Below are 24,122 nucleotides of genomic sequence, written 5' to 3'. Positions count from 1 at the left end.
TGCAATCTGGGAGAAGGGACTATCCTCACATTTACACTGTTCTACAATTTTGTTACAAAAACATTCAAAAATATGTCCACATGATTCAAGAAATCTGACCACATTGGATCCATCAGTGTCATCACAGAAGCGGTAAAGGTGAAAAGGTGGAATCAGAGGCAGCCAAAATGGAAGAGTGGTGTTGGGAAGATTTCTCAATATTTTCAATACTATTCCTTAACTCCCGTGTCAACATATTTCTGCCATCTCTCTTCAGATCATTATTGTTGTTCCTTCATTTATTACGAACTGAAACTGCTGGGAAAACAGGTGAAATCAAAATTGGAGAACGTGTTCTGTTACTTCCTTTGTCTATTGGTAGACAATGCCAAGGTGAAAGTAGCACTGAAAAGCAAATAAATAAATTAATCAAATATATTGCTCAAAATACAGACTACTGTTTTCACAACAAATTAAATTATATAATTTCTTAATATGAAGCAGTAAAAATAACTAACAGTAAAACATGACTCCAAAAATATTGTATTAAAAATTGAACATAAAACAATTTAAATTGAAATCAACTTTCAAATTACACCATAGCCTACTATACTGTCATAATATGCAATGTTAATGAACCAGAAACAAGGAATGTGCACAAAGATGGTAATTTTACATTAATTTTTATTTTGGAAGTCCATCCTGCATTACTGAAAAATTTCTTTGGTCTCCTTTTTTTACTAAAATGTCCATCTTTCGTGAACTTACTAATGTGGGATTGCTCCAATCTGATATGTCAAAAATCTACCTTAAAATTTTGCCTACAGAAAGATTTTGCCAAAGAAATTCACTGTCCAAATTTTAGGTGCTAAGGCACATTGCAAGTATTTAAAAAAGTATTTGTCACGTGAAAAACTGCTTGAAGTAGTAATTTGTACAGCCCTTCTGCCTAGATGGGAATTGAAAAACAAGCAGTTGTGGCCATTACAAGAATGTAGGACCATGTAGTATGAAGTCTAAACTGCGCGCACACAAATTTTAAGCACTTACGCCACACCATTGTCTCTCACATCATTAACGTTTGGAATAACTTGCAGATCATACTGTCAGCTAAGCTGCTGCAAATGTAAGTATTGCATAAGTGACTAGCAGAGGAAAGAAAATCAATGCAGTTTATGATGTTATACTAAATATGCTTCCATCATTTGAGACTAATTTGTTGACATTAAACATTTTTAATAATAATTCCTGAAGCACAGTTCTTATGATAATTTTTGAATAATGTATATTTCAGAAACAATGAAACATTTCCTTGTTTATTCCCTGTGGTTGTCACAAAAATAGAATGTGTGCACTGGATGACAAAAATCAATATCTTCCTTACACCAGGCAGATGTCACAAAACAAAACTCAGTGCTTACTAATTTTATTTAGACAGAATTGGGATGGAGTAAGAAACAGTCATGACCATGTTCTGTACATTGTGCTGCGTACCAGGTGTACATGTCCAAATTATGAGAGTTGCCCAGAAAGTAATGCACCACATTTTTTTCTCATACAAAAACAATGCTCTGAATGTGAAACATTACGTATGTATTATTTGAAATCTCTTGGGTAAGCGTGCCAAGTTCCCATCACTTCCGACAGATAGCGAAGCTGCAGGACAGTTTGTACATTACAAACAACGTACTGTCATTTAATTTCTCACTGCAAAGAAAAACTGTGGGGAATATTTACAAACACTTGTTCAAAGTCTACAAAGCATATGCTGTCAACAGAAGTACAGTTAGCTGTTGGCCACAGAGGGTGAGGTCATCAGAAGGCGGTCTAGGTAACCACCCATGGCTGTCACACCAGACATGTTGCACTGAGCTGCTGATGTCATTCGCGAAGACTGACGCATTATGACTCGGCAGTTGGTGCTGCATCTGTCAATCAGCAAACAAAGTGTGGATGCAATTATCCAAACACTCAGATATCCAGAAGTGTGTGCAAAATGGGTCCCGTGGCGTCTAGCAGTGGATCAAATTGCACAGAAAAACATTAGTCTTGATTTGACGCAACATTTTGAAAATGAGGTGAGGCCATCTTGTCCCGGACTGTGACAGGTGAAGAAACCTGGGTTCATCATTCTGAGTCCAGGGGGGAGGGAGGGGGACAGTTGCTGGAATGGTGCCATTCCCACTCCCCACAGAAGAAAAATTCAAAGCAACTGCTTCCACCAGCAATGTCATAATCACTGTGTTCTGAGACTGTGAAGGTGTGATTCTCATTGATGTGATGCCAAGAGTTGGTACCATTAATTCATAAGCATATGTCAACACATTAACAAAACTCAAAGACTCACTTCCAGTGACTTTGGCACCACAGCAACCCAGGAGATGTTTTGCAGCAACACGATAATACTCAGCCCCACACAAGTCTGAGGACAGCTGAACACATTGCAAAACAGGGTTGAACAGTGCTACCCCATCCACCCTACAGCCCTGACCTAGCCCCCTCAGACTTCCACTTGTTTGGGCCATTAAACGATGCTATTCGTGGAAGACATTTTGAGGATGATGAGGCTGTGATTCATACAGTGAAGCACTGGCTCTGCCACCAGGACAAGGACTGGTACTGAAGAGGCATAAACGCCCTTGTTTCACAGTGGAAGAAGGCCATAGAATCGGATTGAAATTATGTGGAAAAATATGGTGCGTGGCTTAAACACCATTCTTTTGTGATTATAATTCTCATTATGTTCAATAAAGATATGTTGAAGGAAAAAATGTGGTACATTACTTTCTGTGAAACCCTCGTAACAAAATGTGCCGACGCAAAGTGACAATGCACAAATGACAGACGTTTAACAATACTGTTCCAATGGTAAACCTGAAAGTACAAAGAGCTATTTGAAATTATGTTGTCCAACAATTTTCTAGAAACTGCTTTCTTCTGTCAAACAACTACTTTATGGAGAGGCTGAACCGCACTATTAGTTCTGGGTGGAATCCAAATTATATTAACAGTCTTTTCATCATCATCATCATCATCATCATCCAAAAGATGGAGATATCATGTCCAGGTCAAAACTCCAATAAAAGCAATGCATTGTTTTCTGAAAATGGGAAGAAGACATTTCAGACGTAATATTGATCAAATTATTCTCTCCCATTTTTCCAGATTTTACCACAATTACACGATATTTGCCATTAAACAGCCAGTGCCTGTGGTAAGCATGAGTGGATTACACAGTTTTATATCTCTCTTCACATCAAGGCACATTAGGACCAAAATTTAAAACAAGTAGTGTTTAGGGACAAAAATCTTGTAATCGACATAGTAAAATCTGGAAAAGTGAGATGAGAGTAATGAAACATGTCATAGTAAGCATTGATTGCACAAGCAACTGACTGTTTTTTGCTCAAAATAAAGTAGTTTGCACGCCGTTCTTGCACAAAACCTGACTAATTAGTTTTATGAACAGCAAGAAGCTTTGTCTTCACATCAATTACGAATTGCTCTATACTATTAGCTATCTCCTCTACATGTTTACTTTAAGGAAAGTTCATAATTTTCTGACTTCCTTTTCAGTGTAATTTCTTGTATCTGTTTAACCGGGTCAAAGAAAGCTGGAAATCAGTAATCTCCCTCAGTAATGGTACACTGATGCTCATTAACAGTTGTAAACCTTCCGAATTTTTCTCCTTTCATACTTTTTCAAGCTTCATTTTGGCACATATTTCGTGCTTGATGTAAAGCCTCCTAGGTTTATACATGTTCCAATTTTTCGAAACGAAACTGACTGCACACTGCTTAACTTTAGGCTTTTTCTCTCTCCTACATTTAATCAAATAATTTAAAATCTCTTCTTTGTTACTCAAATCTATTACTTTACATGTTTTCCTTTGTTCAAGCCACATTTCACAGATTCAGAGTTACCTCCAGTTTCTTCTCATGTTTTCACAATTTCTAACAAAATACTGAGATCATTTGAATGAATGTCTTCATATTTCACCTTTACAAAGTTGAGAACATTAATTGGATTTCACATTGCTGGGAAATCTGCAACCTGCACAAAGACAGATGCTATTAGCAAGCATATTGGTGGCAGGGGGTAGCTTTACTGCCATGGTTAACACTTGCAATACCGCAAAGGCAACAGTTGGTCATTAGGGATATTAAGTGAGTTACAAACTTGAGCAAATAGTACCTGAGCAATTGTGTAAGAAAAATTATCAATGGAAACTGAAATTCACTTTACACATCACAGTAGTACTGTACCGAGTTGTCTGTTTACTTACATGCCATCAACCAAGGATGTGGATCTGCAGTGTTGCTCATGTACTGTCTGCTTTGGCTAGGGTAAGAGAGTACACTTCTCCACTTGTGTGGCTAGCTATACTACAAATTTGGCAGGTTTCTTCATTTAAAAAACTTGCTGTGTGTCTTAGCAACTAAATTTTTGACACTGTCATACCTGCAAACTTTTGAAAAACATCACAAGATGATGATGGTAATAATATTTGGAGATTAAATATTCCTCGAGAGATGTCCACTACAGCACCTACTTCTCCCCCACTGACGTTACTGCACAGTATCAAAAGTTGAATGGCCTGGATTTCTTGCAGACAGTGTCAAACTTAATTACTACCCTCTGCCTAATATCAATTCTAACATCAATGAGCTTGCAATTAACATTCCAATCAATTTCTGTGAAGGCAAGCTGATGGATTCAAATTCTTTTAACGGTGCCAACAAGGAAGTCAAAGTTGCTATGGATGTACACCATGGCATTTTTTATTGAAGGTACAATGATAGCATTTAGCGCATCATGTACTTAAAGCAGATTTCACAGCCTGAAAATGTTATTCATAACATCAACAGCTTCAATCCACATAAACCCTCTCATTAAGGCTCATATTATACCATGAAAGATCTTTGACAAAGTTTTTTTTATAAATGCTTGTTGGTCAAATCTTTGAAAGTCAATTCTATGTGTGCTTTTATAAAAGATTTCTTTTATCAAAGATCTTTGACAAAAATCTGAGCAACGTACTCACTTTCATAAAAGGTTGCAATTATATGCTTGGCACTTCATTTCCTTTACACCTTTCACCTATAAAATAACGATCGAAAGTATTTTGTGTGTGGGTACCATCACAATGGTTATCAAAAAATATGAAGGATATGGAATTCTTCATAATGCAAAGCATGCTGACTAAAAAAAACCGCAACAAGCTGTTAGAATCTTATGAAGAAAAACTTTTGCAATCAGCTGCATTTGAAGTGGCTGCACTATGGAAAATGAAATAAAGAAATTAAATGGAGTAAAAAGTCAGCATTTGGTAGGAAAGTTGAAAACAATTATGCGGAAATGGCAAGTATAAATTTATTACTAAAATCCAGTGTTACTGGTACCCATTAATGAGATTCCTTGAGACAACACATGCCAATGAGTTGTCTAATAATTTTGATTTTATGCATTTTAATGCTTACAGGATATGACAGAAGGCGCCAACGAAAGCTCATTAATTACGTAGATGAAAGAAGGAAACTATCAACTCCCTTTTGTGGTGTGAAAATTCAAGTGTTGTTAATAAAGTGTAATTTTTCTAGGAGCGGCGAACGGAGGACAAGGTGTAAGTAGTACGGTAAAAAAGCACTAATACGTAAGACAAGCAATATATTAATACACAACAATAAAATGAAAAATTAACACTGGTAAAAAATCCAGGAACAGTTACATTTTTCATGTGCATATGCAAATTAATAAAAATTCAGGTTCTATTCTTCACATTTCAAACACAAAGTTGAATGCATCATCTATGCCTCCAATCATGTCTTAAAGATTCGTCTACCCCAAGTTTGAAACACTACATCCACATTATGAGTTGTTGTAGATGAAATCTGAATCTCTCTCAGTATATTCTTCGGAAGCAGCAGAAAGTAGTGATAAACAATTTTGTCTCCCCTCCCCCCCCCCCCCCCCTTACAAATCCAAAATATTATGGACAGCATTAATTCTTGTTAGGATAACACTTGAGCTACAAGAAAGAAAGCACATATACATATATTTTAACTTTGGATCTCACCTGAGTCATTGTGTTCAACCTGATGTTTCACACCACTCAACGAATTTTTGTCGACCAATGGTTTCCTGTAAACATGAACACAGAATTTAGGAAGGATGAAGCTAGGACGACAAAAGAAATTTAATGTCCAAGAGGCTTACATCATAACATATCATATTCACACTTTTCTTCTGCACTTTTAAAAACATCTCACTGTGTTTTATTCGTGTAGAGATCTATGATTCACATGAATCTTCACTATTTGTAGGCTACACCAGAGTACTTACTTGTGGTCAATGTATGAATGTGTGGTGTCTGTTCTGACATGTCCAAAGAAACAGTCACCACACATTCATAATTTGCTACACCTAGCTGGGCAGTGAATCCACCTCCTTCAGTGAGAATGCACAAATACATCCGACCTCCTGGCAAACTCACAATCAGAAGAGGGCATAGGGAGGAAATGGACAGTGGCTGCGGATAGGTGGTGCTTGATGGGAGTGTGGACCGGCCGTGAGGCAAGCTGAGATAGTCTGTGCAGCTGCGATAACACTGTGTCCCAGATGGTGCAGTGGTTACCGCACCTGCCTAGTAAGCAAGAGATCCTGGCTTCAAATCCCAGTCAAGTACCCATTTTCAGTTGTCTCAGCCAATTCTGCGTAATGTCCTAATGCAGCTGACAGCAGTGTCACTCCACTCCCCCCCCCTTCCTTTCTCCCTCCCCCCCCCCCTCTCTCCACTTTCAAATTACATTTTTGTCAATGATGTATTTCAATTTCAGGCTGTTTTTCGAACTATATTATTTCTCTTAACCCTTCATCGAGTGCAATCGGCCTGATAGGCGCAGCTGAAATGTTTTTGTTCCCCTCTCCCCAAATAGTCGGCATGGGATTTCCCCGCCATTGGTACCTTCTTATCTTGAGGTGCTGTTTACAACGCTCCACTAGCTTTTCCACAACCTTCGGGGAGAGCAGAAAATGGCCTCTCAAGCTCAGTGCGCTCGAATACATCTCACTTACAGAGGTGTGTAGTTTTGGTTCTTTTCAACCAGAGTTGTTGTTTTACTCACTTGATGGATGAGTAATGTGAATTGCTTGTGAAAATGTAGAGTACAGTGAGCTAAGCCTTTCAGGCACATTGTGCCTGAATAATGTTGTTATACTTGTTGTCTCTCTTTTACACTACATATTTTCCACAGACAAGGCTCATAATTATTACGACTTGTCTAATCCACGTCACCTTGAAGGAATACAGGATTTGCTGAAGTGTGATGACAATGAAGACCCCATGCTATCTGAGGATCTTGGTGAGGAGACATTTATTCAGAAGACGAGGTGGAAGAATGTGAATGCAATTCTGTAACATAGCAGGATGGTGAGGATACTGCTGACAATGAAAAAGAAAGAGAGAATAAAATGAACTTAATTTGGGAAGAAATAAGAAGACCATGGCAGCCAAAAAGCCACCCGGGAAGGCACATCATATGGAATCAGACATCACCACCACTCACCTCCCTGGAGTCATAGCAAATGCTAAGAACACTAAAAGTGCAGTTGAATACGGGAATAAAAATATGCAAATCAATACACTGACACTATCACTGGTTGTTTCTAGAGAGAGAGAGAGAGAGAGAGAGAGAGAGAGAGAGAGAAAATCAGTTCCACAGATGTAATTGAACTAAAAGCATTTATTGGTTTGTTGTACCTAGGGAATTGTCGAAGCCTGGAGGAACTTTGGGGACCGAAGGTCTTTGCGCTGAATAATAGTCTCTTGATAAAACTCAGACAGTTTACGACTGTTACCTTGATTTCATTTTGATGACTGAACTATCAGAGACCAACGAAAAGAATTTGGCTGTCTAGCTCTTATTTGTGACTTTTTGAAACATTTGTGGAAAATTATCAGAAGAGCTATTGTCCTATGCTTCCTGGTTTTTGTGGAAGATGTGTTTTTCAGCAGTACATACTCTCAAAACCAAACAAATATTGAATAAAACTTTTTGCTCTTGTTGCGGCTAAAATGATACACACTGTAAACATGGAGATCTATGTTGCACTACAGCCTGCAGGTCCTTTCTGTCAGCAACAAACCAACTGAAGTTGTCAAGAGAATGACTAAATCTGTATTTGGATGCAGTCGAAATATCACTGCTGATAGTTGATTTTCTGATTTTTGACCTCACTGGCTATTTGAACACAAAAAGCTGTGTTATTTGAACCTGTCACAAAAAATAGAAGACAATTGCCATCAGATTTTGTTGATGTAAAACAAAGGAACAATACTGCAGAATGTTTGGCGTTAATGATGGGAAGGTTTTGGTTTCCTACATACCACACCAGAACAACAATGTGATTCTTATATCTTTGTTTCACAATGACAATGTCACTGATCCTTAATCTGGAGAGAACAATAAACCAAATACAGTCACACACTACAATTTAACAAAAGATGTTGATATCACAGATCATATGCATGCTACTTAACAGTGTGAGCAGAGAAACAAAGTACTGGCCAATGATTATTTTTTTCACATCCTGCTGATTGTGGGTGGTATCAACTTCCAAGTTACTTTCCTTGGAAATCAACTGAAGAAACTACATAGAGGAGTGTACCTAAAACTGATGGAACATCAAAATTGTTCTTAGAGAGCTATGCAGAAGTAGTAAGAAGAAGATTGGAATGAACTCCAGCTTGCAAAGGCGACTCGAAAGATTAATCCCCACAAAAGACAGAGAGAAATCACCACCACCATCACTTGCACTATAGAAATGTGTCGCAGAAGAATGTCAAACTACAAATGTAAAAACTGCCACAATGCAATCTGTTTATTTCATGCAAACATGGTCTGCCAACTTTGCTTCTCTGCCCCCCCCCCCCCCCCCCCAATGTATATCTTCCAGTAATCCTCAGTGAGTGGGAAAGGCACCAGCATCAAAATAGTGTCTTGAAACGGGACATTTTTACATAAATTTACTGTTTACTAAAATTTATGTGCTGAAAACTGTAACTGTTCGGTAGTGGATTTAAAATTTCAGTCATTTATATTTTATTCTTTTGTTTTTAATAAAAAGTTTTTTTTAGCCTCATGTTCTGCTTCGACACATTCCCACGAAAGCCACTAGTTACATTTAGGTTACTAAAGTTGAAAATATGAGATATATAGCCAATTTCAAAACCTTTGTCCTTCAAGCTCCTTGTCCCCGAACACAGGAGTCCCAGAATAGTGCCTGGCAGAGGGTTAAGCATTTTTCATGCATGAATAATAGTAACCTATTATACTGTACTGTTTTCTTCTCAAATTACTTTCATTTTAATTAATATGAAATTCCCCTAACAGTCTCAATTAGAGAGTTAATGAAACGGAATCTGCACTTTCAAATGAATGTTTCATTGACTGTATTATACCTGTGTATTTTAAGACAGATCATTACAAATAATGCATTAAGAATTTAGTTTGTAAATGCAGCACAAAAGTAATATGTACATGAAAAACTAAGTTAACAATTATGTAATTATTATTTAATTTCATTGAAACTACCTGGAACTGCGAAGTAACCTATCAAATGTTGTGTTTGGGCTGTGTGTGACATCGCTGAAGACCTTTACTTCTGGCTGGAAAAATTTGTACTTTTTTGCTGCAGCAACACCCTCTTTCCTCATAGTTCCCTCCATTTTACTCTTTTTCCTGTTCTCTTTCTCTGCTTTCAAATCTACCTGGGGAAAATTTATGCTGTAACTGCATTGTACAGTCAAAATGAACATTCAACTTTCCTGATATATTTACAAATTCTACTATAATTTTATGCAGGGTGAAAGAATTAGTTTAGCCTACAAAATGAGATACTGGAATTAGGTCAACACAATATAAACAAGATACTTACAGTAGTTGTATCACAATGGACACTATTCTGCAACTTTTTAGGCTTCCTTTTCTTTTTTGGATTACATTTCTGGTCTGCTTTGAACTACTTTATACTGTCAGCATTCAAAGCATTGAACAAACAAAAACTGGAGTTCAAGTCATCTTCAATTATAGCTGCTGGGAAACGCTTCCTCCTCTTCCGCCTTCGAACTGGTATCTAAGTTGATTTCACATACATCTTTGCCTCCTGGAAAGTAGTAAAGATAAATATACATGGCTCCTGCACATATAAGAATAATGTCTAAGCAATATTTATTCCTTTTTTCTGTAATAAGAAGTGAATCAGTGTCTTCCAGTTCATACTCCATCCAACCATGGCCCGCTCCCACACTAACCTAGCCACCCCCTGGTTACTTTCCAAAAATTTTATTTCCATCTTCATTTCACCCTTCTTTCCTAGGACCCTTTCCAACATTAAGAAAAGGCCTGATTTACAATCATCCTCCCAACAAACTAAAGGCTCTGCCACTGCCATGCTGAACCATTACTTAACGTAAGATATTCACCACTTGTTTTATTCTTTTATCTACAAGGCCTGCCAGAGTGGTGGCGGTTATTTGTTTAAGAGGACTAAACTCCTTGCTTATCAGTCTGTTGATTCACAGGAAAATGATGTTAAAAGGAGAATTCTCAGTTCCAAGGCCTGTAGCCACATCATCATGGTTGAAAATTTGTGAGACAGTAGTTTTATGCAGATAGTTAAAGATGAGATAAAATCCAGGCAGCTAAAAACTATAATGGTCACTGAATCATACACCAAGAAGGATCATTATAGTCAGTACATCTAAAATGGGGTAAGAAACTAGTGAATTTACCCGATTGTAAGACGAGGTTTTTCCCCCAATTCATCCGTCAAAAAATCAGTGTCATATTATATTCACAGATTAAACTACTGCTGCTGAGATTAAAATTTTTATGTTATTTAACAGGGTATGTAGGGATCATTTCACATTTAGCCTACAGATGAAGCTTAGGCTATTGAGCTCATGTGTACATTAATTTTTAAGAATTCGGAAGGGCAGACTGCGCAAATGAAATTCGCCTTCGAATAGGCTAAAGTTTCCCGATATGCCAAAGCACTCACTACAGTATCGATGTTGCTCGAACAATCATGTGACATTTAAATTGCTCTGGTTAAAATTTGATAATTTTGAAAAACATGGGAGGAAATAGCACCAAATTCTATCATCTTACAAACTCTTGTATTTGAACAGGTTTGGAATAAAAGTTTTCATACGCATAATAGATTCTGTGTATAAACATTATGCTGCTTTTTAATTGAAGATAACATTCAAAAGCAAAAATTCTCTTTTTCTACATACATTACTTTTTTTCTGAAACCAGATCAATATATTATTTGATTATGAGACACTAATGATTTACTAACTAGGTTTCAAATAAGAAATTCAGTCACTGCTCACAATTAGAATACCAGGTGAAAATGTTACCTGCTTCTAATCAGTTTTAGAACATGGTGCTGACATTCAGATGAAAAAAGGAACAAAAATTTATCAAGAATGAAATGTCTAACAAATTAAAAACGGACTGTAATTTTTGCTGTAAGATTAAATTCTGGCAATAAGACCTGCAGTTGGAGATAGTAACAGATGTCAGTAGATGGTGGGACACGTGCAAGTACGTGAACTGGACTGAATCATGATTGCAATCTTTTGTTTCTGCTATGCTTTTGCTATGCACAACTTGTACCTTGGAATATATTGCAGTCCTTGTTTCACAGCTGCTCAAGCTTTGCAGTACAGAAAGGTTGGAGGGGAAACAATGACATCAGTTTGGCAGATAACTATGAAGGCAGGGACGGGAGTAAGAAGCAGACAGCAAATTATGTCTTTCTTCAACCATGGGAATGTATACCACATACCACATACTTGGGCTTTTCAGGAACATGTACCATGTTTAACTTACAGTTTGCCTGAATCCATTTGTAGTCAGAATTAAACAGACTTTAAAATTGCACAAATGCTCAAGAGTATTCACTTCTGCAGGTGACAGTGAAAATCTAGATAGAAGCCAGTGGTGCACTTATGTATTTCATGCTGCAGTGTTCTCGACGCTCAGTGTGATGTACAACAGGAGCAAAATGGGCTGTCAGCTGCTGGTTCTATACAGCCAATGAAAGAACAGTGGGCAGACAATATGTTTATAAGAAAGAGACATTGTAACCTTCTCACATCAGTATAGAAGAGAAATTCAATACCGATTTGGATAATAACAGCTGTGTTCTCAGGTCCTACAGTAATCACAAACTCGAAAATAGTTAACATATTTGAAAAGAACAGCCAAATATTTGTTATAACGAAGATATAATTTTCTTAGCTGGGCAATGGGGATGATGATCATTAAAAATAATGATAGCACAAATGAAAGGGTCAGTAAGCAAAAACTGTAGAAAAGGAAATTGTCTGCATATTAATGTACACCATTTCTTTTCATAAATTTTATATCTCCTTGTACTATCAAAATGTAGCCTATTAATAAACGGCATACATTTAGAACAGGTATAATGTTAACCTTTTAGGCAGATACTTTATGTGAATAAAACAGTTTGGAATTCTGATTAGTCAGAATATGTTAAAAATAAATTTTTCACAGACGGCCTCTTAGGGGAAGAGGGAGAGGGGGGGGGGGTTGTCTCATAATCAAGGTCGTCATACTCTGGTTAATACTACGGTACAATTGGGTGAGACAATGCACACTATAGGGACTAAAGAGCTAATTAGCTTGAATAGTCAAAATACGAACATAAAAATTTAAAAGATGCATGACAGTGTGGAGGGATAAAAAAGCCGGATACCACTCGGGGACAATGCAGCGGGAGGTACTCCCCTCACAACCACACCTTACACTAGACTTGAATGTTCAATTAAATTTGGTTATAAAATATGCTTTGCCTCAGGCACTGTAGGAATTTGGTAGCTGCTAACCCATCATCTGCAAGTATCTGACAGTGATGTAGACATGTTTATTGCTTGTCTCAGATTGACAATCTTGAGATGACTACCACAGGTGTATTGAGGAGTCCTCTTGACAACAGGAACTCATGAGTAAATTTGGTGTGACTGATATGCGGTCAGCACAGTACAAAGGCATCTTTCCAGGAGGCCTGGAGAAGCATGCCATGCCTTGGTGATCCCCTTGATTGCTCTCAGCTTGTTGAGGTTCATCGTTACTGTCATTCCATATCCCAGGTCTTCACAATCTGATGTAGTTGCAACTTTATGTCTGTGCCCAGAAATGAAGTTAATCTTCTGTGGTTGCTTCTTTAGCTAATTTGCCAACAAGTTCATTTCCCAGAATACCCAGGTGGCTCTGAATTGGGGTGAATATATCTGTCTTTCTGGGGATGTGGCAGCCAACTAACAGGTCTCCAGTGTTAACGAACAAAAGGTTTTGTGGAGTAGCACTGAAACTGGTCTTTTAAGCAGCTCGTGGAGTAACTACAAATATGAAATCCCTTGTGCCAAGAGTTTTAATGTACTGCAGAGCCCATTATATGGCAACCAATTCTACATGTACTTGACACACAACACTTCTTATGTCCCTTGGGTGTGCAAAAGCAAAACTGATCCTATCAATGACTTTCAATCCTTTTAGATAGACGTCTAATTTGGGTCATCGCCGAGAACTGAACAGATGTCTGAGAAATAGTGTGATCAGCATTTTTCTTAGTGCCACAAGGGAGATCCATCCGAATCGTAGGACTACCCCACAACATGGGGTGGGGGCACCAAGAGGGAACTCTGTGAGCATAGACAAGAGGCAGCAGTTTGAGGTCCTGCATAGATCTTCCAACGTACCCCAGCTGGTCAGCCCATTTTTGGGCAATTTGGAAAAAGTCTAAACTGTTGGTTGTTAAACATAAGACATATTACACAGATGGGTAGGCATCTGACAGTGACCGCATAGATCAAGAGTTCCTTGGATCTCACCCTCAGTGATGTGATACCAGCTTCCAACAGTAGGCTGTCGACAGGTCTCATATGGGACACCCAAGCTGCCAACCACACAACGCTATTGTGGGCATGGTCTAACAAAACAAGCACAGTACTGATGGAGGTGCCGAACCGTACACAACAACCCATAGTCCAGATGGGATTAAATAAAATCTTTTAGGATTTGAGAGGAACGGTACAGTCTGTGCCCCAGGTGGTGTCACTGAGAAATCTGAGGGTAATTTGCACTGATCTGGTTTACATATGGTAAACATGTTAACTTACCTATTAATAAAAGGTCTAAAAAGTTCAAAGTTTCAATGACTTGAATCAACTAGTTACGGTGGTAAATCTCTGGATGTGAATGCACAGTCCTGAGTCAACTACAGTATATGATGCGAGTTTTCATGGGAGAAAACTAAAATCCATGATTCAGGATCCTAGTATGCACTTTTTGTATGATCCCCAAGATTGGCAATGGCTATGCGGATGATGGAAAGCTGCAGCACAGGCAAAAGTCATTCATGACCCACGACAGTGATGCCATGGGTCCCACTGCAGTCGCAATACCACTGATTGCGATGGCAAACACGGTTATGCTCAGAACCGATCCTTGAGGGACCCCAGTTTGGGCTGCTGTGGCTCAAACCTATCCAGACCAGGAACAGTACAAAGGATAGGAAAATCTGGATAAAAATGGGTAAATAGCCTTAGAAGCCACACACACACACACACACACACACACACACACACACACACACACACACACACACACACACACACAGTGTAGAGGATATGATGGCACCAGGTGGTATGAAACGCCAGTATTACAATATCATATTTCTTCATCAAAGTTGATATGTCAAATATCTATGTCACAGAAATATCTATGTCCGTATTACATGGTGTAATACGGAACTTCGTCAAATGTCACCTGCCGTCAAATAATAATGATCAAATCTACGACCTCGCAGTAGATTTGATCATAAAAGTTGCCTGTCTTCTGTTCACCGCAATGTGAAATGTTACTACTTGTAGCGCTAGCATTGTTGCAGTGTTCTGTCACTAGTGGTTGTTAACATGGCTGCGAAGTTTAATTTGCGTGTGCCGTCAACTACAACATTAATGGAAATGTATGAAGCCGATGAGGCACTTTACACTACTCAGGATGCTCCACATTGTAAAGGACCTCATCAGCTTGATACATTTGGTAGTTGTGGGGCAAAATGGAATTATTACTTTGATCTATGATAAAAATAGTTCTTAATGCACATAAAGTGCGCTGAACATTTATTTACTTTCAGATATTGGTCCTTTAGTGCTTTATAAATTGCTTCACACATTTAAGGTATTATTTTAGTTAATGTGCACTGTGGTATTCGAGTGCTGTACTGTAAGCCAGAGTAACTCTCTTGTTGCAAGAAATCTTATTGTGAGTCTGTCTTCTGCAGGTATAGCAGTTCTTAAGTGAGTATTGTGCTTCGTGATACGACGAGACAGTTCACTGAGCGAATACTGAAATGCTTGCTCATCCATTCTTAAGTAATTTATGTATGACTTATGTCCTCCACTAGAAGTTCACATAACAAATTTTGTTGAATGCTTTTATTGTTTCACCGTAAAACCCACAGCTTCACCCATGTAGGTTTCTTGAAAGACATGGGTGCCAATGACAAAGACACATCCAACCCCAAGGTCAGTCCAAGAGCTATCAGTGTATACAAAGGTACTATTGCGAAGTTCCATGTGAAGGGCGTGAAACTGAAGGCAATAGACATAGAGGCTGGAGTAGTGATGTTAGGAAACAAATGAAGGCCAAGGTTAATATGGGCCACTTCACAAAGCCAAGGTGGTGAAGGGTTCAACCCACTGGGAAAGGTGCAGGTAGTGTGAAGTTAAGCCACCGTAGAAAGTGCCGAAAGCAGACTCCAGGAGGTTACAGAGAAGAGGGACATGCCTCACACTTGTCATCAAAGGAATCATCAAAGGAGGAGGCATAGGATGGGTGGCCACGCATGGCAGACAAACAGCACACATACCCGCTGAAAGTCACAGCAGAAAGGCAGTGGTAGTTCAGCAACTTTGACAGACAGCCTCTCGACTGGGCTAGTGTAAAAGGCGCCAGTGGCCAAATGGATACCACGATGGTGGATAGTGTTGGGACGGCATAAGAGGACTGGATGTGCAGACGCAAACCCAAGCACTAATGGACAAGGGATCAGTACAAACAGAGGAGAGTGGTTCTGTCTGCACCCGAGGAAGTAACATTCAGGATACGTAGGACACTGAGGGACCGCGTACAGTGGGCTACCGGGTAAGGCACATGGGAGGACCAAGAGAGTTTCCTATCGAGCATGAGCCCCAGGAATTTCATAGTTTCAACGAACGGAAGAGCAACAGGCTCAAGATGTAAAGAAGGTGAGAAAAACCAGTTGCATAGCCAGAAATTTATACAGACAGTTAAAAACGAAAGCCATTGTTGATTCTCCATGAGTAAAGGTGACCGAGACATTACTGAAGACGGCGCTCAATGAAACATGTCCATGGAGAACTGCAATAGGTGGCAAAATCGTCAATCAAAATGTAGCCGGAGATACACGGCACAAGACACGCCATTATAGTGTTAATGCCAATAGCAAACAGAGCAATGCTAAGGATGGATAAAAGTGTCCGACAAGACAGAACCCATACCCATCTTGAAAGCTCAGTCTTTTAAAAATTCCTCAAGGAAACAGGGCAGGCGGCCGCAGAAGCCCCACATGTAGAGAGCACGGAGGATACCAGTACTCCATCAGGTGTCATAGATCTCTTGCAAATCGAAAAACAAAGCCACGGTCTGGGATTTCCAAAGAACACCATTCATGACATGGATGGACAAAGTGACGAGATGGTGAACTGCAGAATAGCATGTTTGAAATCTACACTGTGCAGTCGTCATTAAAATGCTAGACTCGGCCCATCATACCAGCCGGGCATGAATGATTTTTCTGTCACCTTGCAAACAATGCTTGTGAGAGAAATGAGACAGTAGCTAGAAGGAATGTGTTTGTCCTTATCGGGCTTAGGTATGGGTATGACGGTGGCTTCACACCAGCGTCTGGGGAAACTTGCCCTCTAGCAGGATGCGGTTTTATGTATTAAGTAGAAAGTGCTTGCCCATAAGAGAAAGTTGCTGCAACATCTGAATGTGGACAGTGCTGGCCCTGGGGAGGAGGATCAGGATGAAGTGAGAGCATGATCTAACTACCTCACAGTAAAGACTGCATTGTAGCACTCCCAATTCTGAGAAAAAACGGGTATCACCCGAGCCACCTTCACTCGTTTTTGATTAAGGCAAGCAGGGTGATATTGGGAAGAGCTCAAAATTACCACAAATTGGTGGCCCAAGGTGTTAGAGATAGCAATAGGGTCCACAATGACATCATCTGTTAATGTCAGGCTGTAATTTGGAGAATGGATCTTGTTCCCAGAGAGCCGTCACTGGTTGGAACTGTTAAAAGAACTAGTAAATGAAATCAGCTAACATTTTTGGTATCCGGAAGAATGCGGCACTTTGCATGCATCTGTTTATAATGAATGCAGTTTGCCAATGTAGGATGACTGTTAAAAATGCGGAGAGGACATCTCCGTGCATGATTTGCGTCGCGGCATGCCCCAGACCACCACAGGACTGGAACACAGCTTGGTAAGGAGGAAGTGTGAGGAATGGAATGTTCTGTGGCAGTAAGGACAACATTCGTAAGATATTCCACCTGTTCATGACAACCTGGGAAACCTTGTTTTTTGAAGGTCGCCAAGGAGGATTAAAGCCACCGGTCAGCCTTGGTAAGCTGCCATCTGGGTGTGCAAGCAGGTGGGGTAGGCGTCAGCAAATGGATAGCACATGGGAAATGGCCACTCGAGTAGGTGTCAGAAAGAATAGACCACTCAATACGATGGACAAGCTGGGCAGTGCACATGGAAAAAGGTGTGCGAGGAGTCGAAAAGTAATGTGGATGCTCCTGTGTTAAGGCAGAAGATGTTACGTTGATTAAGAGGGTCAGCCAAGAGCGCACCTCTCTGCCAGGTTCTGGGAGAACCCCAAAAGAGAATGATGCACATTAAAGTCACAGATTAGAAGAAATGGGTGAGGTAGCTGCCCAGTAATCTGGAGGAAGTCTACCCTGGTTCCATCAAATGACAGTGAAATATAAATGGCACAAAAGGAAAAGGTCAAGTGAGGGAGGAAAGGGCAAACTGCAGCAGCTTTAAGACGGGTAGTCAAGGAGATGGGTTGATTATGATCATCATCTCAAATTAGCAGCACAACCCCCAATGAGACGGAATGCCGATACTATGGGGAAGGTCAAAACAGACCAGGAAGAAATGTGAAAGCTCAAAGTGGTAATGAGGACGCAATTTTGTTTCCCGAAGGCAAAGTACAAGCAGACACTGTGATTCTAAAAGGAACTGTAAATCCTCTTCACGGTACCGTAGGCTGTGAATATTACACTGGAGGAGAGTCATGATGAGGAAAAAATGAAGGGGTATAACCTCAGTGGCTGCCGAGAGACAACCTGCGAAGACTCTGCTGTCTTGTACTGTCGGTCTGTGGAGCCCAAAGCAGAAAAACGGTTGCTGGTGTGCACTGGCGACATGGACGCCAGTTGGGTGAGGATATCACACGGCGACATCATCGAAGAGGATCTTCGAGTCAGCAAACGAGAAGACTGTTTGCCTTTGTTGGAATTCTTGGAGCCTTTCCGGTAAGCAGGGGATAATACAGGTGTTGGTTGACTGAAGGGACATAGTAAGTCTTCACAGAAGGAGTACTTCTGTCCTTTCCAGCCTGCTGGTTGTGTAGCTGGTGGCTTTGCCCCTTGAGGTGAGAGTCTGATGGCCAGTTGCACAGCTGGACGAGGGGACGGTGATGCTACTATGACACTGATTTCACAACATCAGAGCTGAAGTTCAGATCCAATGTGTGGGTCTATGTCCTTCACGGAGCAAGATGTAGCGAGAACATTACTGTAAGTGTCAGATGGTAGAATGCAGGGTTTGCAGCTAGCCAGTAACTTGCGAGCAACCAGGTAAGGCACTTTTTCCTTTACCCAGATCTTCTGGACAAACCGTTCATCAAGATACATGGGACAATCTCGAGAGGAGGTGGCATCACCACCATTGCAGTTGATACAACAGGGAGGAAGGAGGCAGACAATCGCCCTAGTACACATCCCCACGACAGGTTACGCAGTTGGCTAGGTGTCAAGACATTCTAGTGTAGTTGAAACAATGACACTGGTAGCAGTGCATCGGGTTCAGAATGTAGAGCTGGACTGTGATAATTTCATAGCCTGCTTTGATCATAGACGGAAGCACCACTCTATCAAACATGAGAAAAAGAGTGCGTTTGGGCGCTAAGGAGGAATCTACCTTTTTCATCACCTGATGGTCAGCAATGACATCCTGATCAGAGAGGATTGGATTTCAGCCTCAGCCAGACCATTGAGCAGTCTGGTGTAAATAACATCATGGGAAGAATTCAAAGTTGTATGGATATCAACACAAACAAGATAACTGTGGAGAAGCGAGGGGGCAAGCAGTTGTTGAGCTTAAGAAACAGAAGTAGTCGGCATAGTCCATATGAATTCAGGGGCTAGGAAAAAATCTTTCCTTCATAGTCTCCGATGTTATCGAATTTAATGTATGTTAAAATGAAGGTTTAAGTAAGGAACATGTATTTTTTGTTTCATGCAAAAAAAAATTCTGCTCCGAGATGCAGCCCTCCAAAGATGACACTGCGCATACCATTTTGAAGATGCAAATTTTGGAAAAAAAATTTTTAAAATCTCTGGAACAATTATATATTTTTGTTGCTTTTTTTATTTGAAATATTATTGCTTTATGATTACAAAGAAATCTTAGATCAAGTTCTTTTACTATAGCATTCTGAACTTTTTTTTATAATTTATGGGATTTTTTTTTTAATGACAATCCATAAAATTGATTTTTTCTGTTGATTAGTACCATGTAGCTCTACATGCCCTGCAAAAGGGAACTTCCACTTTTAGGTTGAACAGGTTTTATAAACAATTGAAATTTTTGCCATACATAAAACCTGTTGTATGAACACAACAGGCTCATAAAATTAAACAAAATAAAAAAACTAGCTTTATTTAACGTAATTTTAGTTTTGAAAGATGAGTAAGAGACTCATTTTTCAAGCATTTTAAATGGTTTCAAAATGTATCTGAAAGCTCCAAAGACTTACATAAAGTTCACTACAATTTCGATTAACTGGTGCCTATAATCTCTGCAATCCACCAGTCACACTCATATAAACACGCCACAAACATCCCCCTCTCAGATTGTGAATCTGAATATCATGCTGCTGCTTCTGAGGTATTGGCTGAACAAACTAAATTTCTTCTTTTTTGCTCTTTTAAGTGCGTGCAATATGAGTTCACCCATCACCGAGTCCAAAAATGTGTCTTCTGAATTCCTTTCACAGGAATAGTTTGTTTGGACCGTTCTTTTTTCTGCTCAGAGAATTCCTCGATTTCCTCTTCAGACAATAGAATGAGGGCTGTGGATGTGTAAGATTTCACGACTCTCGTAAAATCCTCAGCATTCTGAATCACAGCTGTATCTGTTCTGGAAAAATTAAGTTTTGTAGCATGGTGCTTCAGCAGGCCGCCTACACAATCGCAAGGCCCCTTCCAGTGACCAGTAGCACTGTATACGCAGTCAGTTGGCACAAGCAACTTACTCAATTCAAACAGCTGGTAACGATTTTTAAAATGACTAGGAGCACCATCAGAAAGAATGATGATCTTCTCAGCCCCTGTTTGCAGATGAATTTTGCGCATTGCTAGAAAAGCATGTACTGAGTCATGTCCTATGACATCGCTTATTACTGCAACACTTGTGATCTTGTTTTGAAAAAATGTCATTCTTGTAAAAATTGAAACCTTTGTGCTTCTTGTGGAGGAATTACAGAACAGTTCTCAGCAAAATCACAGTGAAGCACTTCTGCAATGTGGTGTTGTTGCAATTTCTTCAGATGTTTGTGTGGTACTGCTTTAACTGACCATTTACCAAGTTCATCAATGAAACTGTCAAAGGCAACAGTCTTCTTAATTAGTTCATTTTCCTCCCATGCCACGTATATAATTTCTGCAGGGTTATCTGCTATGTCTTCTGGGCCAAGTGTCTGTAAAGACAGTCCCCCCATTCCAGTGCAGTCACCAGATTCTTGAAACAAACAAGTCTCTCACTTTACGTCACAAACTACTAACGACTTCAGACACCCAACCAAGGTGTCATATGTCACATGCTCCAGTAAGTTCTTCAAAGTTACCACACAGTCAAAAATTCTCACAGTACACACAGACAGACATCTCTAAGTGATTAACTACCCACTTAGGTCATAGTGCATAAAATTTTAATCTTCCAATATAAGTTGTATAGTTGCTCTTACAAATTGCAAAAGTTTCTTTAATACTGCAAGTCATGTCTCTCTTCACTTTCACAACTTTATGACCTTCAACTGTTTTGTTGGCAGTATGGCGATAACAGCCCCATTTATCTTCCACATAAAATGATTGCACTATTTTAACTTTAGTTGCTTCTACAGGATGACAATAATAGGGATCTGGTCTTCCAAAGACTCCTTTTACAGACCTCACATTTCCTGATTTGTCTATCACATACTCTGATACTGATGGAACATGGTTCAAAATTCTTTTTCAAAATGTCCCTGGAATAATAGTTAAAACTTCCACCTTTTCACTGTAGGATGCACAATATTCAGCAGCTGAATTGATATTTGTGAAAAATTCCTGGCAAGAGGTGCACGAGTGCTTTTTTCATTTTCTTCTGAAGATGGAATTTCTACTTTGAAGAATGTGGTCAGTTTTGCATAGTGTATTCACCCACAGCTTTAGTGACTTCTCTGCACTTTCTTGATGCCTAGAGCTTATGACTCGACTTCACTGACCATGGTTTCTTAACAGGACTAACACCTACCTCTGTAGTTGACTGGTTCAGGGTATTTAATTCTTCCTCTACTGAAGCAAAATCTGCATCATCTGCATCATGGGAGACTTCACCTTGTTCAGATATTATCATTGTTATTCTGTCAAAACATTTAGGACACAAAAGTAGTCACTGGAAACACCATTTTGAAAGAGAATCTTCCAATGAGGAAACTTATCACCACCTTGAACAAAATCTGCGTTTTTATTTGCCTAATATGAAGTGTTGGCAGATGAGCCAACACCGTGTTCCTAGAGGAGGCCGAAATGCACGCGTTTAAACTCACGCAGGCTGGCATGAGGTCTGAAACGGGATACGTAATGAATGCTATAAAGAAAAGTACGTAGCTGCTGGAATACTTAACTTTAATCCATAATTGGTGTACATCGCTCTTGACGGTACATGTTATAACCACAATATAAATGGGTAATGGCGCCTTGCTGGGTCGTAGCAAATGACGTAGCTGAAGGCTATGCTAACTATCGTCTCGGCAAATGAGAGCGTAGTTGTCAGTGTAGCATCGCTCGCAAAGTCTGCTGTACAACTGGGGCGAGTGCTAAGAAGTCTCTCTAGACCTACCATGTGGTGGCGCTCGGTCTTCTATCACTGACAGTGGCGACACGCGGGTCCGACGTATACTAACGGATCGCGGCCGATTTAAAGGCTACCACCTAGCAAGTGTGGTGTCTGGCGGTGACACCACATTATATATCACTCTTTTATGGATATGCAAATAGTCAGCACACTTCACTCTCCTGTGGCCCCAGTCAGAAGACATTTCGAAGTCCTTTCCACAAAACACACTGCAACTTTGTCTACTGGCGAATTCCTCACGAAAACACAGAACTCACAGGATGGTGTCAGATTTCTTAGAAGTCTCTTCACTAAACAAATTAGCACTGAACAACTACAATACAGAAACCTGCAATGAACAACCATGACAAAGAAACTGACAAGAATCCACAACAAAGTGTAAGAAATATCTGCAACAATGAAAGTGAAAAGAAGTAACTGCAACAGAGACATCGGAAATAAGCATTGTAATAAAGAAATTAGTAAAAAACCTACTTCAGTGAAGACATACATTACCCTTGAAAGTTAAAAATGTTTCTTTTTTTTTTATTTTTTTAAAATAAAACCTGCTCGACTTAGAAGTGGGTGCTCCCCTTTAAAGAGAATATAGTACTACATGGAACTAATCAACAGAAAAATCTAAGCTTTCTGGATTGGCATTTTTGAGAAAATTTTTTTTTTCAATTACAAAAATTCAAAAAGGGATAGTGAAAGAACTTTGACTGATTAATGTCCAAACAGAGGATACCATTGTAATATAAAGCTATTACCTTTAAAATAAAAAAACTAACAAACTATCTACAACTGTTACAGAGAAGCAGGATATTAAAATTTTTCTGTAATTCGCATCTTCAGAATGGTGTGTCCAGTGTCATATTTGGAGGCTGGTATTTTGGAGAAAAGAAAGAAGTATGTGTTTCTTGCTTACTCCTGGATTTTAACATATGCTACATTCAGTAACATCCAAGACTATGAAGGTCCCCCCCCCCCCTTCCACCTGAAGATCCAGATTATGCCAGTCTCCAAAAGCAAAGTGCCATTCCGTAAACTAAAGCAGGATTTCACAGGGTCGGCAATGGCACCAACAACTTTTCGAATAATAAACAGATTTACCATTGCAAAGGACTGACTGTCTTCAGTACGTGAAATCAAAAGGAACTGTGGTGCAGGTGGAAGGGTCTTTGAACCTGTAGCCTCATTCCATTTAGGTTTTGTGGATGTTGATTGTGAAGATGATTGGTTCTAGTTTGTCCGATGGCATGCTCCTTTCAACTGTGCACCCCCTTCACTGCCTTAGGTGATTGTTCACACCTCCCTGAACACCTAGCAGAGGGGCCAATCAGAAATTTGGGAAGGTAGCAGCACAGGCAATCATCCCTCCCTGTGTCTGGCCTGTATCAGGATGTGCACATGATCCTTACCTGTTGACCTGGGGCTGGGAATTACGTGTTATCCAGTGACCTGTTACGCATCAGACACGTGGGTCGGCCTTCAGGAGCGCACAGAGAGGAAGAAGAAAAAGAGGAGCGTCAAACGCCGAAGTGGAGGACGGATAGGAGAAGGTAAACAAAGGAAAAGGGAACGAAAATAGTGATCGTGTCAGCAACAGACAATGTGGAACATTCC

At 39.7% G+C, this 24,122-nt stretch overlaps 1 protein-coding gene and 1 long non-coding RNA gene across 2 annotated transcripts in view; one reads left to right on the top strand and one right to left on the bottom strand.

Moving 5' to 3' along the window:
• Positions 1-235: 235 nt before the first annotated feature.
• Positions 236-10,019, bottom strand: LOC126143677 (uncharacterized). Its single transcript, XM_049915442.1, has 4 exons — positions 9,917-10,019; positions 9,574-9,749; positions 6,057-6,121; positions 236-384 (listed from the first exon to the last, which is right to left on the bottom strand). Exons 2-4 carry the CDS (start codon positions 9,705-9,707, stop codon positions 275-277), a joined length of 309 nt encoding a protein of 102 aa, XP_049771399.1. The 5' UTR covers positions 9,708-9,749; positions 9,917-10,019; the 3' UTR covers positions 236-274.
• Positions 5,465-24,122, top strand: part of LOC126143693 (uncharacterized) — a 42,217-nt gene continuing 23,559 nt past the window's right edge. Inside the window, exon 1 of the long non-coding RNA XR_007529752.1 lies at positions 5,465-5,603. This is a non-coding gene — a long non-coding RNA (uncharacterized LOC126143693). The remainder of the gene's footprint in view (positions 5,604-24,122) is intronic.

Source organism: Schistocerca cancellata, chromosome 2 (genome assembly GCF_023864275.1).
Source record: "Schistocerca cancellata isolate TAMUIC-IGC-003103 chromosome 2, iqSchCanc2.1, whole genome shotgun sequence".
Classification (NCBI taxonomy): domain Eukaryota; kingdom Metazoa; phylum Arthropoda; class Insecta; order Orthoptera; family Acrididae; genus Schistocerca; species Schistocerca cancellata.
The sequence above is the reverse complement of the archived record's forward strand: the minus strand, read 5'-3'. Positions and strand labels throughout refer to the sequence as shown.

What these genes read in the sequence shown, in the direction of transcription:
- LOC126143677 (XM_049915442.1), bottom strand. Translation starts at nt 9,707, where the DNA reads ATGGAGGGAACTATGAGGAAAGAGGGTGTTGCTGCAGCAAAAAAGTAC. An exon ending in AGGTTACTTCGCAGTTCCAG is followed by an intron (nt 6,122 to 9,573) that starts GTAGTTTCAATG and finishes TCATGTTTACAG; the next exon opens with GAAACCATTGGTCGACAAAA. An exon ending in GGTTGAACACAATGACTCAG is followed by an intron (nt 385 to 6,056) that starts GTGAGATCCAAA and finishes TTTGCTTTTCAG; the next exon opens with TGCTACTTTCACCTTGGCAT.